This window comes from Mobula hypostoma, chromosome 6, assembly GCF_963921235.1.
Source record: "Mobula hypostoma chromosome 6, sMobHyp1.1, whole genome shotgun sequence".
NCBI classification, from domain to species: domain Eukaryota; kingdom Metazoa; phylum Chordata; class Chondrichthyes; order Myliobatiformes; family Myliobatidae; genus Mobula; species Mobula hypostoma.
Genome location: NC_086102.1, coordinates 47,037,191 through 47,061,870, shown reverse-complemented (window position 1 = coordinate 47,061,870; position 24,680 = coordinate 47,037,191). Strand labels below are relative to the sequence as shown.

Sequence of the window (24,680 nt, the reverse complement as noted above, 5' to 3'; positions counted from 1 at the left end):
GTTTGGAAATGAATTATCAAAACCTCAGAGTGAGAGGTTTGTGCAAATATATTATCACCTTTTAGAACTTGTGCTTGATCTCTTTGGTTTGCCATTGCAATAAAAAAAACTGATTTGACATTGTCTACCATAACGGGTCATAACGGGTTACTGGCCACTGTACAGGAATTTTACACTAGGAAGCTTCACCAATTACCCTCTTTACATACGCTTCCAAATCCTCTACATTATCAATAGTCTCAAGTTCATCAACTTTTGTAGTCATTACAAGTCAATATTAGTAACTGGCACATGTAGTCTCTTAATAATCTCACAATAATTTTCAAAATTCAGAGTGAATTTATATCAAAGTATGTACACGCCACCAAATACTACCCTGAGATTCATTTTCTTGCAGGCATTCACCAAAGAACAAAAGTAGTACTGTACAATGAATCATTGGAAAAACTACACAAAGATGAAAAAAATTGCACAAATACAAGAAGAAACAAGTCATAATAACAATAAATAAATAATACTGAGAACATGAGTTGTGGAGTCTTTGAAAGTGAGTCCATAGGTTGTATTCAGTGTTGTGGTGAGTGAAGATGTCTGTGCTGGCTCAGGAGCCTGATGGTCGAAGGGCAGCAAATTTTTCTGAACCGAGTGGTATGGTACCTATGGCTCCTGTACTTACAAATGGTAGCAACGAAAAGAGAGCATGACCTGGATGGTTGGGGACATTAATGATGGATCCTGCTTTCTTGTGGCAGTGCTCCTTGTAGACATGCTCAATTATGGAGAAGGCTTTTCTTGTGAAAAATTGGCCTCTATCCACCACCTTTTGTAGATTTTTCCATTCGAGAGCATCGGTGTTTCCATACTAGACCATGATGCAACCAGTCAGGATACTCTTCACTGTGCATCTATAGGAGTTTGTCAGAGTTTTTGATAATATCCAATTTCTCACAAACTTCTAAGAAAGTAGAGGCACTGTCATGTTTTCTTTGAAATGTTGTTTATATGGTGATCCCAGGACAGATCCTTTGATATGATGACACCCAAGCATCTAAAGTTAGTGACCTTCTCCACTTTTGACCCCCTAACGAGCCTTGGCTCATGAACTTCCAATTTCTTCATACTCGTGTTAATAATTAGATCTGTTTTTTGTGGACATTGAGTGAGAGGTTGCTGTTGTGACCTTGCTCAACCAGATTTCAATTTCCCTCCATGTTGATTTGTCACCACCTGTGAGTCGGCCAACAGCAGTGGTGTCATCAGCAAACTTGAATATGGCATTAGAGCACAAAGCCTTGTGGTGCGCCCGTGCTATTGGTGATTGTGAAGGAGATGTTGTCAATCCATATTGACTGGGGTCTGCAAGTGAGAAAATTAAGGATCCAGTTACACAAGGAGGTATCGAGGCTTAGGTCTTGAAGCTTATTTGGAAGTTTTGAGGAGATGACAGTGTTAAATGCTGAGCTATAGTCAATGAAGAGCATCCTGATGTATGCAGCTTCACTGTCCAGATGTTCCTGATCTGAATGGAGAGCCAGTGAAATGGCATGCATCTGCTGTTGACCTCTTGTGATGGTAGGCAAATAGGAGCAGATCCAAGACACTCCTCAGGCAGGTGCTGCTATGTTGCCATTACGAGGGAGAAGGTGCTTGGGAACCCGAAAGTTCTGAAGGTAGACAAGTGACCTGGACCAGATAGTGTACAGCTCAGGATTCTTAAAGAGGTGGCTGAAGAAATTGTGGAGACATTAGTAATGACCTTTCAAGGATCAATGGATTCTGGTGTGGTTCTGGAAGAGAGGAAAATTGCAAATGTCACTGTACTCTTCAAGAAGGAAGAGAGGCAGAAGAAAAGAAATTATAGGCCAGTTAGTCTAACCTCACTGGTCGGGATGACGTTGGAGTTGATTGCTAAGGATGTGGTTTCAGGGTGCTTGGAGACACATGATACAATTGGCTGTAGTCAGCATGATTTCCTTAAGGGAAAATCTTGCCTGACAAATCTGTTGGAATTCTTTGAAGAAATAACAAGCAGGATAGACAAAGGAGAATTGGTGGATGTTGTGTATTTGGATTTTCAGAAGGCTTTTGACAAGGTGCCACACGTGGGGCTGCTTGACAAGATAAAAGCTTATGGGATTACTAGAATGTTACTAGCATGGAGAGATCATTGGCTGATTGGCAGGAGGCAGAGTAGGAATAAAGGGAGCTTTGACTGGTTGGCTGCCGGTGACTAGTGGTGTTCCACAAGGGCTGGTATTAGGCCCACTTTTTTTTTAATGTTATATGTCAATGATGATGGAATTCCATCCAGATGATGTAATTGATTTCTTTGTGACCAAATTTGTGGATGACAGAAAGATAGGTGGCGGGGGAGGTAGTTTTGAGGAAACAGAGAGGCTATAGAAGTACCTGGACCGATTAGGAGAATTGGCAAAAAGGTGGCAGATGGAATACAGTGTCAGGAAGTGTGCGGTCATGCATTTGGTAGAAGGAATATTTTCTAAATGGGAGAAAATTCAAAAATCTAAGGTGTCTCTAAAGGTTAATTTGTAAGTTGAGTCACTGTTGAGGAAGGCAAATGCAATGTTAATATTCATTTCAAGGGGACTAAAATATAAAAGCAAGGATGTAATGTTGAGGCTTTATAAGACACTGGTAAGGCCACACTTGGAGTATTGTGAGCAGTTTTGGGCCCCTTATTTAAGAAAAGATGTGCTGAAACTGGAGAGGATTCAAAGAGGATTCACAAAAGTGGTTCCGAGATTGAAAGGCTTATCATGTGCAGAATGTTTGATTGCTCTGGACCTGTACTTGCTGGAATTTGGAAGAATGAGAGAGGACCTCATTGAAATCTATCGATTCTTAGAAGGTCTCAATAGAGTGGATGTGGAGAGGGTGTTTTCTATGGTGGGGGAGTCTAAGGCTGGAAGACTCGGTAGGCCAAGTGGCCGAATTCTGCTCCTATATAATTCTGCTCCTTCATCCGATATGAGTGAAGTTTGCTTGAAGCAGGTGGTTACTCAGACTGCTGAAGCAAAAGGTTAAAGATCTCAGCAAATACTGCAGCCAGTTAATTAGCACAGGTCTTCAGTACTCGACCAAGTACGGTATCTGGTGCAGATGCTTTTCATGGGTTCATGCTCTCTCTCTGACTGCAGAGACCAAAATCACAGGGTCATTTTGATGAAAATATAGTTGAAATAATGCAACCAAATTTCACTTCCATGCATCTAACTGATACAACAAATGATTCAGAAACATCTGCAACAAATCTACCAGCATTGTAAGTATTCTGACCAATCACAAGGCAATTACTATGCAGAGATACGAAGAAATAGAGCCAGGCAGAGGTCATTTTGCCCTGTGCACCTGCTCTCTATTCAATAAAGTATGGTTAATCTACCACCTTGAGGATCTTGTATTACTTCATTCCCATAATTCCAAAGATCTTATCTGTCTCTATTCTGAATATACACAACAGCTCAGCCTTGTGCAGATACTGTACAGGAGTCCCTACCATTTAAATCAGGGGTTTCTAACCTGGGGTCCATGGACCCCTTGCTTAATGTATTGGTCCTTAGCATAAAAAAGGTTGGGGAGTCCTGCTCTAAGTAAAGAAAATTCATTCTTGACCCCCTTTGAGACTATATCTAGTTCTAGACATTTTAACCAGGGAGACATGATCCCTCCATGTACAGTGAGAAACCCCTAAAGAACTTAGTCATAGTCATAGTCATACTTTATTGACCCCGAGGGAAATTGGTTTTCGTTACAGTTGCATCATAAATAATTAAATAGTAATAAAACCATACATAATTAAATAGTAATATGTAAACTTCTTACAAATGTTTCAATGAAATCTCTCACTCTCCTAAATAGAGTATATAGGACCAGTCTGCTTCCTCTCTTCTCTTAAAACAATTCCCTCATCCTGGGAATCAATCTGATGAACCTTCATTGAATTGTAAATAAATCTTTCGTTTGGTAAGGAAGCCAGACCTATACACAACATTCCAGGTGTGATCTCACCTGGGCATATTTACAGTTAGGACATAGGAAACAGGAGTAGGAAGTAGCCATTTAGTATGATGATGGACTAAGCACAACTTTCCCACTTGCTCTGCATAGAGTAACTCTAATCCAATGCACTCAGTACCCAACTGGCATTTTCTGCTCTGTTGGGTGTTATTCCAATTTGTACTCCAACACACTTCTAATTCACTTTCTTAGATGTTACTCATTGGTAAGATATACTTTGTAATGACTCTCTGTTAAATTTTGAGGGAGCATGGGAACAGGCCCAGTGTTTCAAGGAAGGGTGGGGACTTGGGACCTGGTGAGTTTAAGGTCAGTCCCAGTAAGTTTAAGAAGAGAGCAAGAATGAAGTCTCGTGTGTTAGAGGGAGAGTGGAATCAGAGGCCCAGATATGCTAAAAGAGTGTAGGAACCAAGGCCCGAATGTGTTCAATAGAGCACCAGAATTATCATCCAATGAACAAAATGTCAAATCATTGGTATTTGTCTTTGAATCTTGGACTGCAGTTCATCAATTCTAAGCTGAAGTTCCTTGAGGTGCAGACATTTGACCTATATTCCCACTGTTCCTTTCCTATGCATTTCTCAATGTTTCTTTAAATATGCTATGGTTATACTTATACTTCTACCTCCACCTCTGGCAGCTTGTACCCACCAACTTCAATTTTGAAAAACTTTTTTTCTCAGATACTTAAATGTTACTCCTTGCATCTTAAACCTATGTCCCCTCGTGTTAGATTCATGACGTGGCAGTGATGATAAACCTGATTCTGATTCACAGCTTCTTCATCTGTGTTGTCCTTTTCAGGGTGAATGAATCCTCTACATTGACGTTTCCAAGTTCCCTGCTACTTACTGTAAATAAACTGCCAGTATTAGACAACCCAGCTAGTACTTCTTTATACTGAAAGCATTACGAATCAAGGCTATTTGTATAGTGCCGCATTTACTAAAGATGCGTTGCCTGTTCCTCAATTTCCTCTCTGGTCATGTTAGGCTTTAAGTGTGCATGTGAGGAATTTGGAGATTCTGGGAAACTGTTTGTGTATCAAAGAGTCAAAAGTCTATGTACTTAACATGAATCTTTTAAGTGTCTAGTCACAGTACATCTGTATATTACATGTTACATGAATCATTGCACAAAATAGGCTCTTCATTTCACTAAGACTACTAACAGTCAAATGCAAACACGAGGAATTCTGCAGATGCTGGAAATTCAAGCAACGCACATCAAAGTTGCTGGTGAACGCAGCAGGTCAGGCAGCATCTCTCAGAAGAGGTACAGTCGATGTTTCAGGCCGAGACCCTTCGTCAGGACTGGTTGTTAGGACAACAGTCAAATAACCATTTACATTAAGCCCACGCAATCCCAATTTTATTCTTTTCCCATTCTCATCACCTATCTCTCCCCACCTCCCGTTTCTCCAATGTTAAACGCAGAAACTAAATCCTGTTTTCTTCTAACATTGACATAAACATTGCTTTTGTGCTACCAATCATTGAGCTTAGAAGTTTGAATTTCAGTAGCATTAGATTTCCTTTATCAGCTGGTCTCACGTTCCTGTCTATATTTAAATTACAGAAGGTTACATGACTTGTTATGTCAAATTACATATCTGAAATCTCTGCAGAGACTCAAAAGCATGTAGAATCCCTTGCTTATCGACTATGATAGCTTTCTAATTTTCTGTGACAATATTTTCAATTAGCATCTAACTTCCTGATAAGTGAAAGTCTTTCACAGCAAATTTTGTAATACCTTGTAATACAGAATTAATTTGATTACTGCACAATGTTGCTCTGTGTTCTTTGTAAATACTAAGAAGTGCAAGCTGTTTATTTGTTTTTGAGCACCTGCCTAATGTTTAAACAACTGTGTGTACAGGAAAGGGGCCAAAACTCATACCAGTAGTAATTATTTATAGTAGTCAAGACTAGTTTTTGCTTCTTTGCATTCTTATACAGATATATTATTTATGTAAGCCCAGTTACCACTGCAAATATCATTTGAAAATAATTGGGCCATTACAGGAACATGAGAAGTATGTTATTTCTGAAAAATCTGAAAAATTCTGAAATTTCTAAAAAAAATCTTCCTGAGTAGAATTAACTTTTTAAACTGGTGTGTCCTAGTTTTGAAATTATCGGCCACTCTGAGAGAATTTAATGATTTAGTACAAATGATTCTGATTCTGATTCTGATTCAAATGCCTCAGTGATTCCCAGGACTGAGCTAGTGACACAGAATGCCACACCTTTGTTTGGCTTCTCTCCCAATCTGTAAGATAGCCTCAAAATTTGAGTCTTCCTTCATTTCTGATCTAGTTTAATAGATTAATTTTTAAATCTTTCCTGCAAAAATAAATTTCTTTAGAAAGGATTTCTTGAACAATGTTTGAAGTCAACTTTTTCAATTGCTAAAGGCTGAAACCATTACTAATAATTACAATATATGGAGTTTAGTCTCCTTTAGAAGTTGTTGCTAAACAACCAACATTTGGAATAGGTGCGGGGGAATGATTGCAGGCTAATGCATTAATTAGAAATGCTTTGATAGTTTAATTCTGTTATACTTGCTGCCTTTTATATTTGATTAACAGTGTGTGTTTCTCATTAAACTTCAAAAGAAGCATTCATTATTTAACTTAGGCACAACTCGTAAAGTGGTACTTAAAAGGCATTTTCTGGATTTGGTCCAGTTTTCCAGCACTGGCAGTTTTTTGCATTTGTAGCTTTCTGGATATCCAGCAGGAAGGAACTGAATTACGTGTGTTTATTAGCTGATCAACATCCAAAATGGCCTGACTCCGTCATGCGCTTCAGAGCCGCAAGAGTGATTTATAATATACTTAATTGCATTGGGCTTGAGGGCTGTCTTTGTGTCCTCTGCTTATTGTCCCATTAGAAGGGAATAAATGTACTTTAGCTCTCCATTCATATATCGGGTAGAGCTCTGCATTCTGCCACAGCCCAAAATAATCAGGACCAATCTTCTAGGGTTTGTCACACATTAAAAAATGTCAAATAGTTCAAATAACACACATAAAAGTTGCTGGTGAACGCAGCAGGCCAGGCAGCATCTCTTGGAAGAGGTGCCGTCGACGTTTCAGGCCGAGACCCTTCGCGCAGGTCTCGGCCTGAAAAGTCGACTGCACCTCTTCCTAGAGATGCTGCCTGGCCTGCTGCGTTCACCAGCAACTTTTATGTGTGTTGCTTGAATTTCCAGCATCTGCAGAATTCCTGTTGTTTGCGTTTTTAAATAGTTCAAATAGTTTCTTTTGTTTAATGACATTAAAGGTAGTGCACTTGTAGCATGTTGAGTAAGGTAAGTACAAACCAGATTAACTGTGCTATCTTTAATATCTACTGACCTGGCTTACCCTGCCCAAAATAGGAGCATACAAATTGATCTCAGAGTATTTGGGGAAAGGGAGAGGAAATTAATTCTGGGTTCTAATTACAATATATCTAGCAACATCTTGCTGACATTGCACCTGTTAGAATCCTTTCTGCGGTACATGATTTTTTTGGGGGGGCGGGGGGTGGTCTGGATGTCTGGCAACAAAAAGCTTTGACCACCCTTGCATTTGAACTGAACGTCAAGCTTGACTTCACAGGGTAATTGAAAGTGAGCCGTACTGCTGAGCCTTTTGTCAGAGCAGAGGAAGGTGAGGGAGAGTCTAGTGACATTGTGTCCTGACAGCAACCTTTCCCTCAGTGTCTGCAAAACGGAAAGAGCTGGTCATTAATCACGATGACGGGTGCTGCACCTGTTCCCGTTCATATCATTGGTGCTGACGTTAAGAGGGTTGAAAGTTTCGAGTTCCTAGGAGTGAACATCACCCACAGCCTGATTTGGTCCAACCATGTAGCTCCACAGCTAAGAAAGTACACCAGTACTGCTACTTCCTTAGGAAGCTAAAGTAATTTGGCATGGTCCCTTTGACCCTTGCTAACTTTAATCGATGCACCATAGAAAACGCCTTAATCGGATGCATCATGGCAACTGCTCTGCCTGAGACTGCAAGAAACTAGATTTGTGGAGACAGCTCAGTATAACACAGCCTCCCCTCCATGAACTCCTGCACTTCTGACTACCTCAGTAAAGTAGCCGACAAAGTTCAAAGACCCCACTCACCCTGGATGTTCACTTTTCTCCCTCCCCTCCCCAATTTGTCAAGCACCCTGATGTCTCCTTTTCTAACTAATGAAATGACAAGTTTTGTTTAATAAAGACCCTGTGATGTGATTTGGAGCATATTACTGCATTTTTTGGCCTTAAGCTATTTCATTATTGTAGAAAACACAAATACTTTCAGGATAGAAAGGAACTTAGATATCCACTTAATATCTTTATTCATAGAAACATAGAAAATAGGTGCAGGAGTAGGCCATTAGGCCCTTCGAGCCTGTACTGCCATTCAGTATGATCATGGCTGATCATCCAACTCAAAACCCTGTACCTGCCTTCTCTCCATACCCCCTGATCCCTTTAGCCACAAGGGCCATATCTAACTCCCTCTTAAGTATAGCCAATGAACTGGCCTCAACTGTTTCCTGTGGCAGAGAATTCCACAGATTCACCACTCTCTGTGTGAAGAAGTTTTTCCTAATCTCAGTCCTAAAAGGCTTCCCCTTTATCCTCAAACAGTGACCCCTCGTTCTGGACTTCCCCAACATCGGGAACAATCTTCCTACATCTAGCCTGTCCAATCCCTTTAGAATTTTATACATTTCAATAAGATCCCTCCTCAATCTTCTAAGTTCAAGCGAGTATAAGCCTAGTCGATCCATTCTTTCATCATATGAAAGTCCTGCCATCCCAGGAATCAACCTGGTGAACCTTCTTTTTACTCCCTCTATGGCAAGGATGTCTTTCCTCAGATTAGGGGACCAAAACTGCACACAATACTCCAGGTGTGGTCTCACCAAGGCCTTGTACAACTGCAGTAGTACCTCCCTGCTCCTGTACTCGAATCCTCTTGCTATGAATGCCAGCATACCATTCACCTTTTTCACCGCCTGCTGTACCTGCATGCCCACTTTCAATGACTGGTGTACAATGACACCCAGGTCTAGTTGCACCTCCCCTTTTCCTAATCGGCCACCATTCAGATAATAATCTGTTATCCTGTTTTTGCCACCAAAGTGGATAACCTCACATTTATCAACATTAAATTGCATCTGCCATGAATTTCCCCACTCACCTAACCTATCCAAGTCACCCTGCATCCTCTTAGCATCCTCCTCACTGCTAACACTGCCACCCAGCTTCATGTCATCCACAAACTTGGAGATGCTGCATTTAATTCCCTCGTCTAAGTCATTAATATATATTGTAAACAACTGGGGTCCCAGCACTGAGCCTTGCGGTACCCCACTAGTCACTGCCTGCCATTCTGAAAAGGCTAACTGATCTATAATTCCCCGGTTTTTCTCTCCCTCCTTTTTTAAAAAGCAGGGTTACATTTAGCCACCCTCCAATCCTCAGGAACTAGTCCAGAATCTAAAGAGTTTTGAAAAATTATCACTAATGCATCCACTATTTCTTGGGCTACTTCCTTAAGCACTCTGGGATGCAGACCATCTGGCCCTGGGGATTTATCTGCCTTTAATCCCTTCAATTTACCTAACACCACTTCCCTACTGACATGTATTTCCCTGAGTTCCTCCATCTCACTAGACCCTCGGTCCCCTACTATTTCCGGAGGATTATTTATGTCCTCCTTAGTGAAGACAGAACCAAAGTAGTTATTCAATTGGTCTGCCATGTCCTTGTTCTCCATGATCAATTCACCTGTTTCTGACTGTAAGGGACCTACATTTGTCTTAACCAATCTTTTTCTTTTCACATACCTATAAAATCTTTTACAGTCAGTTTTTATGTTCCCTGCCAGTTTTCTCTCATAATTTTTTTCCCTTTCCTAATTAAGCCCTTTGTCCTCCTCTGCTGGACTCTGAATTTCTCCCAGTTCTCAGGTGTGCCGCTTTTTCTGGCTAATTTGTATGTTTCTTCTTTGGAATTGATACTATCCCTAATTTCCCTTGTCAGCCACAGGTGCACTACCTTCCCTGCTTAATTCTTTTGCCAAACTGGGATGAACAATTGTTGTCGCTCATCTATGCAATCTTTAAATGCTTGCCATTGCATATCCACTGTCAATCCTTTAAGTGTCATTTGCCAGTCTATCTTAGCTAATTCACGTCTCATACCTTCAAAGTTACCCTTCGTTAAGTTCAGAACCTTTGTTTCTGAATTAACTATGTCACTCTCCATCTTAATGAAGAATTCCACCATATTATGGTCACTTTTACCCAAGGGGCCTCACACAACAAGATTGCTAACTAACCCTTCCTCATTGCTCAATATCCAGTCTAGAATGGCCTGCTCTCTAGTTGGTTCCTCGACATGTTGGTTCAGAAAACCATCCCGCATACATTCCAAGAAATCCTCTTTCGCAGCACCCTTACCAATTTGGTTCACCCAATCTACATGTAGATTGAAGTCACCCATTATAACTGCTGTTCCTTTATTGCACGCTTTTCTAATTTCCTGTTTAATGCCATCCCCAACCTCACTACTACTGTTAGGTGGCCTGTACACAACTCCCACCAGCATTTTCTGCCCCTTAGTGTTATGCAGCTCTACCCAAATTGATTCCACATCCTCCCGGCTAATGTCCTTCCTTTCTATTGCATTAATCTGCTCGCTAACCAGCAATACTACCCCACCTCCTTTAGTTTCATGTCTATCCCTCCTGAATATTGAATATCTCTGAATGTTGAGCTCCCATCCTTGGTCACCCTGAAGCCATGTCTCTGTGATACCAACTATATCATATCCATTAATAACTATCTGCACTTTCAATTCATCCACCTTGTTACGAATGCTCCTTGCATTGACACACAAAGCCTTCAGGCTTTTACAACACTCTTAGCCCTTATACAATTATGTTGAAAAGTGGTCCTTTTTGATTTTTGCCCTGGGTTTGCCGGCCTGCCACCTTTACTTTTCACCTTACTACTTTTTGCTTCTACCCTCATTTTACACCCCTCTGTCTCTCTGCACTTTTCCCCATTCCCCTGCCACATTAATTTAAATCCTCCTGAGCAACAGTAGCACATGCTCCCCCTAGGACATTGGTTCCAGTCCAGCCCAGGTGCAGACGGTCCTGTTAGTACCGGTCCCACCTCCTCCAGAACTGGTTCCAATGCCCCAGAAATTTGAATCCCTCCCCCTTTGCACCATTTTTCAAGCCATGTATTCATCTGATATATCCTCCTATTTCTACTCTGACTAGCACGTGGCACTGGTAGTAATCCGAGATTATTACCTTTGTTGTCCTACTTTTTAGTTTATCTCCTTACTCCCTAAATTCACCTTGTAGGACCTCATCCCGTTTTTTACCTATATCGTTGGTACTTATGTGCACCACGACCACTGGCTGTTCACCCTCCCACTCCAGAATGTCCTGCAGCCGCTCAGAGACATCCTTGACCCTTGCACCAGGGAGGCAACATACCCTCCTGGAGTCTCGTTTGCGGCTGCAGAAACACCTATCTATTCCCCTTACAATCGAATCCCCTATCACTATAGCTCTCCCACTCCTTTTCCTTCTCTCCTGTGCCGCAGAGCCACCTATGGTGCCATGAACTCGGCTGCTGCTGCTGCCTTCCACTGATGAGAAATCTTCCCCAACAGTGTCCAAAACAGTATATCTGTTTAGGAGGGAGATGACCTCAGGGAACTCCTGCACTACCTGCCCACTGCTACGCTGTCTAGTGGCCACCCATTCCCTTTCTGCCTGTGTAGCCTTTACCTGCAGTGTGGCCAACTCACTGAACGTGCTATTCACGACTTTCTTAGCATCGCGGATGCTCCAGTATGAATCCAGTCGCAGCTCCAGCCGCTCAATGCGGTCTGCCAGAAGCTGCAGCTGGACATATTTCCTGCACACATAGTCGTCAGGGACACTGGAAGTATTCCTGATTTCCCACATGCTGCAGGAGGAACAAACCACGGGGCCGATCTCAGCTGTCATGACTTACCCAATACGCTACAGCCTCGCCGCCTTCCTCGCTTCAAATAAAATACCGCTGCAGACCGTTCTCCTTTTAAAGGAACTTCCCCGGCCTTACCTCACTTGGAGATCGTGTGTATAGTAATGCCCCATATTGTTGGTTCAAAGGTCACAAATAGTATTCAGAAAATTTTAAAATCCCATTATCTCATATCTTTTATACTGTTTTTCCTATTGATTTTAAACATAATTGAAGTTCAGGTAATTTTGGAAGAGAATCAAAGGCAGGTTTATTATCACTGATAATACAATTTGTGCAATTTGTTTTGCAGCAGCAGTACAGTGCAAAGGCAACATTGCTATGAGTTACAAAATAAATAGCCTGAAAGAAAAAGGAATAATGAAATAGTGTTGACGAGTTCTTGCACCATTTAGAAATTTGATGGCAGAGGGGAAACTCATTGCAAGCTCACCTGTTCCAGGATACATTAGCAAATGATCTTTCAGGATGTGCTGTGATGTCTATATTGTATCTTTGCATTGTGTGTCCATTACCCAAACACAAATGCAAGAAAATTCCTCCAGGGAAATTGATGACAATGCTGTGTCTGTAGCTGGAATATTATAATACTGGCCCGACAGTTACTACTAAAATATTTTAACACCCGGTTATGAATAAAAGGAAATAGACAGAAAGCAGTGAAATCCCCACATAAACTTAAAGGCAACATTGAACCTAAAGATAATCTTCAAATTTCAAGGTATGTGCACAGGAGTCCTTGACACACACATTAGAGCTGGATGGATGAGTCAGCTGTAAACCCACAAGAATACTGACAAGTTGACTAAGGAATTACATGTGGAACTTTATAAACTCTTCCAATTAGGGTAATTGCTATAGATACCGAGAAATGTGTAAATAGTTGATGGTACAAAATCAACAAATAACTTGTTTTGTTCTTGTCCAATTTGCATAACTTTTTGAGAGAAAACACAAGTGAAACAGCTGCAGTAATTTTGTATTCTGAAGTTTAAGAAATATTAACGTTGGTCTTGTGTTTAGAGTTCATTCATGGAAACAGAATACTCTTTGAAAGTTATGAAGAACGAATTATGCCACTCCAAGAGCATACTTATGAATGGAATATCACAGAAGAAGTTGGGCCAACATCGAGCGATCCTCAGTGCCTAACCTATACTTACTCTTCTGATGTTAATGCTGTAAAAGATAAGCATGCAGGATTGATTGGAGCCCTGCTCATCTGTAGACCTGGTAATTCATTTTTCTAGGCTTTTTATTGTATTGAAGTCTGAAACTATTTCCTCCTTGACGTCCATTTCTGAAAGTATCCTATCTCGTTCAACTTTTGATGGGAATAGAATGACTGATCAGCTAATACTGATTATTGCAAACAGCGTGGTGTTGTGCCAATTAATGTTGACGTCTGATAGGGACCCAGGTTTGATCCTGAGCTGTGGTGTTGTCTGCATGACACTTGTATCCTCTCTCTGTGAATGTGTGTCTTTCCTTCAATTTTCTAAAGATGTGCTTGTAGGTGAGTTGGCTACTATAGTTTACCCCTTGGTGCATATAGGTGATAAAAGACAAAAGGGAGTGGATAAGCATGTGAAAGAGAATATTGTAAGGTCATTAGGGAAAAATGGATGGGACTTGAAAGGGTTACTATGTCTGAAACCACATTACACTTGATGGGCTAAATGCATTAGGGTTATGTCTCCTCTTGCCATAACAAGTAAATTTCAGTCCTGGACAAGCTAACATTAAAGACCAAGTTTACTTGGAGAAGAAATCCAAGACCGAATGCTAACTGAATGTTGCTTTTTGTGCTTGAAAGCCTTTAACAAGAAGCAGACTTTGGAAGATATCTTTAACGTGGCAAAGTTTCATGGGAAATGTCAGGAGAAAGGGGAAAAGTGAGTAGTAGCTTTATCAGGGAGGTATATTTTATGACAGTTCTAAAAAGAATAAAGGAAGTGCTATATTAAAGATTTTTCAGAGCTTGAAGCACTGTTGGCTACAGTTGGGAAGAGAGAATGCTTTAAGAGGCTCAGTTCAGAAAAGAATACCAGAACAGTAATTTAGGTACAATGAACGTGAGTAACCTTGTTTCCTCGTACAATTGGATGGACACATAATTAGTCATATTGAAATATAGTTTGAGTATTAAAAGTACTCTGTCCTAAACAGCTAATGCTGAGACATTTTCTTATTTGCCCTGCTTCACCCATTCTCCTGACCCAACCTGTGAGTTACAATTAATGGTGAATTACTGAAAATGAGTATACAGATCAATGTGAAAAGGAAAATCGATAATGTACAAACAACACTTAGCATTTAATATGTGCCATTAATGCTTTTATTTCTTCTTTTTCTGTGCAGGTAGTTTAAATGGTACTGGATGGCAAAATGAATTTAATGAAGAATTTGTTTTATTGTTCTCTGTTTTTGATGAAAGTGAGAGTTTGTATAATGAGGAAAATACTCCAATCAAAATGTATTCTATCAATGGATTTACTAATGGCACTTTACCAGGTACAAGGAGATTATTTCATAACTAGCCATGATGCAGTTATTGTAGATCTCAAATTCTTAGTTAAAGTTCCTATAATATTGTTAGTTCTGCTCCAGGATCAATGTGGTGATGGAGCAGCAACCTGCTCACATTTCTAGTGTTAACAAAAACAAATTTTGGTGCAAAATAGGTCACCATTGCTGGTTCACTTGTTTCAATGTAAGATAAAATCGGGATGCATGTATTCTACATAGACACAAGAGACTGCTGATTCTGGAATCCAGAGCCAAAAAAAAAAATCTGCTGGAAAGAACACAGAGGGTTGAGCAGCATCTGTGGGAAGAATGGCTTTTTGATATTTTAAGTTGAAACTCTACATAAGGGCGCAGCAGTTCCTCCAGCAGGTTATTTGTTGCTGTGTCACTAGCTGTTTTGCATAATCATCAACTTACATTTGAGTCTCATAAGTAGAGAATACTTATTTGTGTGAGGCCATGGGGAAACGTCAGCTAACACTTGTAACCTCTGTGTAGAGTAAGCTGGGTAAAGCTAACAGTAGTAATAAGTGGTGACAGAACCCAAACAGAACAGCAATGGAATAAAAACCTTTAAGTATCCAAAATAGCAGAAGGGCTAATGGTGAGGGAGGGTGTGGCGATTTCACTCAACGAATGAAGGTGAAAACTTGCTGCTGAGTACACTTTAGCTAGCTTTCCAAAATCAAAGCTTACTTTTGATTGTTTTTGCATGTACTTTTGCAATACACTGCAGTTTGAGGAACTATCCACAATGTTCTTATTTCTCAGCTTCACAAGGACAAGAGAAATTTTTCCCCAGAACAAAATTGTGACAATCATTTGTTAAAAGAATGTTACAATTTATTGTAGATTAATTCACAAATAAATAAATGACTCCAGCTTTCTAAAGTGCACTTTCAGTATTGTGGAAATGGAGGAAAACTTCAGGCATTCTGAAACACTAAACATTTTCCCTCTTTAATGAAGCCAGGCATACCTGGTGCATCCACAGTTCCCAAGCGTGTTCCCTGATATCAATGGATACAGAGCTGATCGGGCTTTGTTTGAAATTACTGGTTCCTTTACCATCTACCATTGAGAACATCTACCATAAACGCTGCCTGGGCAGGGCGAAAAGCATTATCAAGGATGCATCTCACTCTAACCATGGACTTTTTACTCTCTTCCCATCCGGTAGGCGCTACAGGAGCCTCCGCTCCCGCACCAGTAGGCTCAGGAAGAGCTTCTTCCTTGAGGTTGTGACCCTGCTGAACCTCACATCACAGCGCTAAGCAGTATTGTACCCATACTGTACTGTCTCAGTACTTTTATATTTGTGTGCTGTAGCACTTACTTTTTATTCACGGTTATTTTGTAAATAACACTATTCTTTGCATTTCTGGTCAGATGCTAACTGCATTTCATTGGCTTTGTATCTGTACTTGGTACAATGACAATAAAGCTGAATCTAATCTAATCTTTTCTGTTCAGTTTACTGGCTGCTGTTCACGTTACACAATGGTACTTCCACCAAGCTAGTTTATTTGCTTGTTACAATGAATAACCAAAATTCAAGGGGTTATTGTTCAGTACCCTTCCTGTACAGCAAGATGAGTAAAGCAGCGCTCGTGAAAGAAGGGAGTCATAGTTAGAGTGCACACTCTTGCTGAGAGGACCAGTAACACTTTCTTTTCAACTGATGAATTCGCCATTTTTTCTACCAATATTGCCGATGCTCTTTGCCTCTGTGACAAGCAGGTGGAACCTTTCTTTCAATATGGTCTCACCATGTCAAGATCACCAACCCTCAAATTTATCATTCATCTGCCTCTGGGGGTCTACCAATAAGCATTTTTTAAAGAAACAGCTGATTTGATTAATATTCATAGTAGTAGAAATTGTTGTAAATTGGCTCAAGTAAGATCTACTGACACAACATCTGATGGAATTGTGCTTCACCATTCCACACTATGAAACATTAAAAGAAAACACATTCAAGGTAAACTATTCAATTCCTATGGATTTTCAGTGCTCATTTGAAAATGAATATAATATAGAAAAAATAGATTTTAACTTTAAAGAATTGATAGGTAGTGTGGCATTTTGATGTTGTTCTACTTACAAGTGAACTAATCCCTCTTTGTGTTCCTGTTGTAGAACTTAGTGCCAATATTCATGGAAGGATTAGTTGGCATCTGATTGGCATGAGCTATGATCCTGAAATTTTCTCTGTACATTTTAATGGCCAAGTCCTCTTGCAAAATAACCATAAAGTTTCATCCATTAGCCTGACTTCAGGCTCTTCCATCACTGCTGAGATGTTTCCCACTAAAGCTGGAAAATGGCTGTTTTCTTCTCAAGTACAGCACCATCGCCGGGGTAAGAACAAGGACACGCTCAATGATTTAATCAGTGCAACTTGTAAGACCACTCACTGTTTGAGCTCTTTAAGTGGAGAAGATGCTTTCATTTGTATGTGAAATATGTATCAAATAGAGACATAAATGCATCTTCATCTCTGTCTTATGGACTTATCAAGAGAAGAACAGATAAGAATAGAAACAGGAAGCAAGAGAAAGTGAGGGAAGGAGATTAAGGAAGAGATTTTCTGGCTGATGGAGAGAGATCACAAGAGAGAAAGGGGTTAGAGAGTGCAGGAAACTGAGGGAGATGAGAAACAGGGCCACTACGGGAGATACAGGAGTGAATGGGAAAGACAGAGCAAGGAAATGATATAAGCAAACAGCCAGGAGAAATGTTGAGAAGAGGACAGAATGAAGTGGAGTGAGAGAAAGGATTGGAGACAAACTGGGAGCAGGGGAGAGTAAATGATCCAAAAAGTGACCCAGGCAGAGTTGTCACATTCCTCCTTCCAGTTTACCCCTGGAGTCTCACTTCATGGTTTTTGCAAGTTGCTGAAGGAAGAAATGACTCAAAGCCAGGCCACAAACGGAGAATTCTTTAGAATTCCAGTACTAGGCAGATCATCAGTATTCAGCAAGGCCCAGTTACACCAGTACATCCATTTCCATTTGTACTGGGTCAATACAGAAGGCCAAATCCAGGCGGTCAATCCCTGTCGAATCCTGTCTGTCAGATCGCGCCTATCAAACACTCCCTGTCAAAGCCTTCATACTCTGTCCATTAGGCCCCAGAAAACTCTACCCCAGAGTCACTGCAAGTCAAAGACTGCAGCTCACCACCACATTCACCAGCGTGGAATTCGTCGCCACAGGCGGCTGTGGAGGCCAAGTGTGTATGTATATTTAAGGCAGAGGTTGATTGGTCGCTCAGGGCATGAAAAGATATGGAGAAAAGGCAGGAGATTGGGGCTGAGAGGGAAATGGATCAGCCATGGTGCAGTGGTGGAGCAGACTTGTATGGTCTTATGGTCTTATAATTACCCATATCTGGTTGCATAGGAAAGAGGATAATAGACCACATTTTTATTTGTGTTATTTATATATTTTCCAACACAAAAGAAGTCAATTTGGCCTATCAAGTATCTGCTGGCTGTTAGGGCAATCCCATTGAAGGCGCACGAGTTTGCAGATGCTGGAATCTGAAGCAACATGCAATTTGTTAGAGGAACTCAGCGGCTTAACCAGCATTTGTGGGTGGAAGGGAATTGTTGATATTTCAGACCCACTTCCTTTTCTTCTGCAAAAGCTGCTTGACCTGTTGAGCGCCTCCTGCATATTGCCTCTTCTTCCATCAAGCCCATTCCCACATTCATATTCCCTCCTGCATATTGCTTCCTTTTCCATCGAGCCCATTCCCACATTATTTCCCAGTGACTTGACTCTTTCACCATTATGAAATGCTGCTGACTCCGCGGTAATAGCCAGCATCAAGCATCAGCTAGACAAGTCTAGGGTTATTCCTAAGCAGTACAAAAAGAGCAGAGGCATGTAGTGAAGTCATCGTTTGCAACTTGAAAGGGCATTGCAAGATGAAGAAGTTCTCAGGATATTGTCGAAATTTTCCAAAAAGAAGACACTAAGCTAGGAGGAACTGTCAGTGGCAGCAGTGTATTCAATTGATAGTACATTCTTCATTTCTGTTCTACTCTCGTCATAGTAATGTAGATACAGCATGTTAGTCCATTACGCTTCAGTTCATCTGAACCCTGTTATGAAGTTGGTGAAGTGGTATCAGTGGCCTTCTTGGAAGGCTGCCTCTTCACTGTGAACAAAAATGGATCAAATTAAATGGGCAGATAATTAAAATAATTTTCATGTCTACACTAAAATTGGCATAGTTATAAATGTATCAACCAAAAATACTGTTAGTGGTCTCATAATATGATATTATAAAAATGCAGTTATCTCAATTGATCACTGTTGTTTCTTTTCCTTAATAATTCATTATGTATAAGTTAAAATGCCATATTTTCTGAATCAATGTAGTGATTACTGAGAGAAATCTGTTGTCATTTGCAGTTACATTGATAGATATTAATTCTAACATACAGATAAAATCCAGCAGGAACAAAATGGCTGCTAGATATTAGATCATTTGAATAGATAACACATGGACCCAACTTGGATCAGGACACTTTACCTAATGTTCTACCTTCCTTCTATTCAATGAAGGTGGCAGGATGAGTAAGGAAGAATTCATCTTTTTGTGAATTTTGTAGATCACTGACATCTGTCTTCCCTGTTCCAATATGAGATTTAACCTAATGACAATATAGCATTTTCATAAGTGACTTACTTTGTAATCTTTTGTGAAACAGCTGAATTATATGGATATCTCAACCTTAAATATGTCGACATTAGTAAACCTTCCAACGTATATCACTCAAGGAGATTAACAGGAAAAATTCGCGAGTATTTTATTGCAGCAGAAGAAGTGAATTGGAATTATGCCTCTGATATTCCGAAGTATATTGACAGGTATAATTTGGTCTGAATCGGCTCAGTCATTTGCAAAGTATGCATTTACCACTGAAATAAGATGATGATGTTTAAGTAATTTTTTGTGTGTTCTAGAGTGCTCATGTGGTTAGCAAGGGAGAGAAGAGCAAAATGTCATTCTTGACTCTTTTTAGTCTTATAACCTCAATTCAATTGGAAAAGAATAAAAGCACTCTCTCTTTCAAATTGCATTATATTTTTCACCTCTGCCTCTATCTAAATCTATTGCTGCTGAAGCCTCTGTGCCTTGGTTGTTTCCAGGCTTGGGGGAATAAGAGGCAGAATTTGGAGGACATTGAACTGACGAATTGTGAGGTCAAAGCTGAGTGCAGTGGGTGGAGAGAGGTAGAATTCCCTTATACGTGTGGAAACCAGAAAATGCTTCCCTGGTCAGCTTCTCAGCCTCCATGCTGCATAGGAGCTTGTGATATAGAGGGGGTCTGTTTGGCTGGTCAAATCTATGTGACCACTTGGTGTAATCCCCTCAATCCTATTCTGCCACTTAATAATTGTAATCTGCTTTATATGTCATATGTATATCAACTTCTGATACTCCGTTACCCACCTACACGAGGAATCATTTACAGTAGCTAGTAATCCGACTGTCTTTGGGTGACAGGAGACCAAAGCTTCTGCAGAGAGTCCACACAAGCTCCACATAAACAGCAAATGAGGTCAGGATCAACCCCGGGTTTCCAGAGCTGTCTGAAACACTTCCAGGTGTCGCTGTACACCTGCCCATCTTGTTCCTTCTTTTCCTCGAAGTTGCCCCTCTCATGATAACAATCCCCTTGTACTACCTTCCCTCTCATTCTCTGACCTGTTCTTCTTTGTTCTATTACTTGCCTCCTCTCCTCTTATTCAAACCCATGCCATTTTGAAATCTCTCATCTATACCTATTTCTTTGCATCCTGAAGACACCAACAGGATTAGTCAAGTGACTAACGGGTGCAAGTTTGGATACAAAATTAACTTGGTGATAGAAAGCAGACAGTAGTATTGGAGGGTTTTTCTGATTAGAGCCAGTGACTAGTGGGGTGCTGCATGGGTTAGTGCTAGGTTCTTTAGTGTTCATCAGATAGATAATTTCAATGAAAATCTAGATGGCATGATTAGTAAGACACCAGAACTGGTGATGCAGCCGGCAGTGAAAGCTTTGCCTAAGGTTACGACAGGACTTAGATCAACTAGAAAAGTGGTAAGGGAATGGCTGATGGGATTTAACTCGGACAAGTGTAAAGTGAATGCATCTAGGGAAGTTAATCTAGGCCAGGGCACACGCAGGGCTCTGCCGCGATCTTAAGTAAAAGTACATAATTCCTTAAAAATTATGACACCGATAAACAGAGTGGTGAAGAAGGCATATGGTATGCTTGTCTTCATCTGCTGAAGCATTGAGTATAGAAGTTGTATGTTGCGTTACAGTTTTTATTTATTTATCTAGAGATACGGCACAGTAACAGGCCTCTCCCGGCTCAACGAGCCTGTGTCCTTTAACGCACACGAGGTCATCGGTGACCTAAGACGCAAATGACCCAAGACGTGCAAAGGGATAGGTCCGTGAAACATTTGTGAATGTCCCTGGTGAATCATCCATGTCAGCGCGGGAAAAAGATCAACTCCTCGAGCTTGCAAATGATGGTGGGCTGAAAAGTATGTTTGACATAACATCTCTGCCGGCATTCTGAATCAAAGACAAGGCTGAATATCCTGAGAAAGCCACGAAAGCACTGAAAATGTTGCTTCCATTTACAACATCATATCTCTGTGAAGCAGAATTTCCTGCAATGAATGCAACGAAAACTAAATTGCGGAATAGACTGGACATAAGGAACCCCCTTCGAGTATCGCTGTCTCCCATCACCCCTCGATGGGACAGACCGTCTTGTTGCAGGAAAACAAACCCAGGGCTCCCACTGATTCAGCGATATTGGTGTGTTGCAATGATTTTATATGTTCATACAAGGAAAATATGCGCTGTGTGTTTAATGTTAAATTCGTTAGATAAACCCCTTTAGAAACGAAATTGAGTGTATTAGCCACTTATAAGTGACTTATCAGCTATATTCCAGTCGTGATTACCACCCCCTCCCCCCGCAGTCGGCCGGTCCGCAAGAATATTGTCAATATTTAACTGGTCCACGGTGCAAAAAAGGTTGGATTGGGGACCCCTGGGGTACCTTATCAAATGTCTTGCTGAAATCCATATACACTACATCTACTGCTCTACCTTCATCAACATGTTTAGTCACATCCTCAAAAAATTCAGAAAGACTCGTTAGGCATGACCTGCCTTTGACAAAGCCATGCTGACTATTCCTAATCATATTATGCCTCTCCAAATGTTCATAAATCCTGCCTCTCAGAATCTTCTCCATCAACTTACCAACCACTGAATTAAGACTCACTGGTCTATAATTTCCTGGGCTGTCTCTACTCCCTTTCTTGAACAAGGGAACAACATCTACAACCCTCCAATCCTTCAGAACCTCTCCCACCTCCAGTGATGATGCAAAGGTCATTGCCAGAGGCTCAGCAATCTCCTCCCTCGCCTCCCGCAGTAGCCTGGGGTAGATTTCATCCAGTCCCAGAGACTATTCCAACTTGATGCTTTCCAAAAGCTCCAGCACATCCTCTTCCTTCATGTCTATATGCTCAAGATTTTCAGTTCGCTGTAAATCACCCCTACAATCATCAAGATCCTTTTCCGCAGTGAATACTGAAGCAAAGTATTCACTAAGTACCTCTGCTATCTCCTCTGGTTCCATACACACTTTTTCACTTGATTGGTCCTATTCCTTATGCCTTACCCTCTTGCTCTTCACATACTTGTAGAATGCCTTGGGGTTTTCCTTAATCCTGCTCTCCAAGGCCTTCTCATGGTCTTGTCTGGCTCTCCTAATTTAATTGTTAAGCTCCTTCCTACTAACCTTATAATTTTCTAAACCTCTATCATTACCTAGTTTTTTGAACCTTTCCTAAGCTATTCTTTTCTTCTTGACTAGATTTTCAAAAGCCTTTGTACACCATGGTTCCTATATCCTACCATCCTTTCCCTGTCTCATTGGAACGTACCTATGCAGAACACCACGCAAATATCTCCTGAATATTTGCCACATTTATGCCGTACATTTCTCTGAGAAAATCTGTTCCCAATTTATGCTTCCAAGTTCCTGCCCGATAGCTTCATATTTCCCCTTACTCCAATTAAACACTTTACTGACTTGTCTGTTCCTATCCCTCTCCAATGCTATGGTAAAGGAGATAGAATTGTGATCACTATCTCCAAAATGCTCTCCCACTGAGAGACCTGGCACCTGACCAGGTTCATTTCCCAATACCAGATCAAGTACACCCTCTCCTCTTGTAGGCTTATCTACATACTGTGTCAGGAAACCTTCCTGAACACAACTAACAAACTTCATCCCATCTAAATCCCTTGCTCTAGGGAGATGCCAATCAATATTTGGGAAATCAAAATCTCCCACCACGACAACCCTGTTATTATTGTACCTTTCCAGAATCTGTCTCCCTATCTGTTCCTTAATGCCCTTGTTACTATTGGGTGGATAGACAGTAGAAAGAGAAGAGGGAGAAAGGTGAGACAGAGGCTGGAAAGTGATTGGTATACCAAGGATGTAGATTCGCCATCAACTCTCATCTCGCCTTGGTCTCCCCATCACCCGCCTCCCAACTCCCTATTCCTTGAGCTCTTCAGTAGCCAAAAATAAAATCATCATTGAATAAACTCAATTACTATCATCTTGGGGTAAAGAATTGCACAAATGAATCACATTCTGAATAACAAAATTTCTCCTCATTTTAATCCTAACTGGTTTATCTCTAATCCCAAACCAGGAAGCATTATCCCTGCATTTATTCTGTTGAGCCCTTTAGGTCCTATGTTCCACTGTGATTCCTTTTCATTCTGTGGACAACTCTACAGAGTATAGGTCTGGTTTGTTTATTCTTTTCAAAGGATACCATTGTTGTTCCAGGGATTAACCTAATGTATATTCAGTGTACTCCTAGAGCACAGATATATCTTTCCTATGGCAATGAGACCAGCCAAACACACAATATTCCACGGCAGACTGAAGGCTGATTTATACTTCTGCGTAGTAGTCTACACCATAGCCTACGCAAGTGACCTACGCCGTTGTGAGCATTTATACTTGTGCGTTGTTGTGTCTGCGTCACTCTGCAATTCACCGCCAAAATGCTAGTTGGCAGTGGGGTTTCTATACCGCTGTGTTGAGTTTCTTCGTGTTGAAACTCAACACTAAGAAACTTGAACTTCAAAAAATAGCGACTGAAACTGAAGGAGGGTGAATTTTCTGTGCTTGTCTGGCCACTGAGAGACATGAACGAGGAAATGCATTTCAAATATTTTTGGACGTTGTCAGGTAGATTTGACAATTTGGTTCATTATCTCCATTTATTTTGCATCAATGTACACACAGTATACTCAGAGACTGGCAATCACCATTCGAGTTTTAGCTTCAGGTGGAAGTCAACAGGCTGTAGCAGCTAGCTACAAACTGGCGTTAAGCACAGGGTCCTCCATAATTTCGGAGGTCTGTAAAGCCTTATGGGAAGCTATTGCAGCATAGGAGGAAATGCGACGCTACCAAGCGGACCAATCACATTTGTTGTGGTCTGCGTTGCCACGACACGTAGTTACATTTTTGGGGAGGTGCGCGTCAGGCTGCAGCGTAGGGTGCAACGTAAGGTTTGCAGCTACGCCGTACCTGCGGCATAGATTTGACACTGAAGTATAAATTGGCCTTTAGCAGTGCCCTCTCTAAATGCAGCACAACACCATTACTCTTGCGCTTATAAATCTGCTTGGACAATACAGAAGATCATAATAATAGGAGCAGAGTTAGGTCATTGTCCCATCAAGTCTGCTCCACCATTCAATCATGGTTAATCCTTTCGATTCCCCTCCTCAGCTCCAATCCCCAGCTTTCTCCCCGTAACCTTTGGTGCCAAGTCCAATCAAGAACCTATTGAGCTCTACCTTAAATAAACCCAATGACCTGACCTCCACAGCTGCCTGTGGTAATAAATTCCACAAGTTCACCACCCTCTGGCTAAAATAATTTCACCACATCTCTGCTTTAAATGGATATCCCTCCATTCTGAGGC

General features: G+C 40.9%; 1 protein-coding gene across 3 annotated transcripts in view; it reads left to right on the top strand.

The window, feature by feature from the left end:
• The window catches only part of f5 (coagulation factor V), a 76,185-nt gene that overhangs the window by 9,080 nt on the left and 42,425 nt on the right, over positions 1–24,680 (top strand). For all 3 annotated transcript variants that reach the window (XR_010018327.1, XM_063050764.1, XM_063050766.1), the window contains exons 4-7: positions 13,119–13,328; positions 14,457–14,609; positions 16,764–16,985; positions 19,348–19,507. Coding sequence is in view for 2 of the 3 variants with exons in the window: in XM_063050764.1 (XP_062906834.1) it covers positions 13,119–13,328; positions 14,457–14,609; positions 16,764–16,985; positions 19,348–19,507 (745 nt within the window). In the remaining variant the exon portion in view is untranslated. The remainder of the gene's footprint in view (positions 1–13,118; positions 13,329–14,456; positions 14,610–16,763; positions 16,986–19,347; positions 19,508–24,680) is intronic.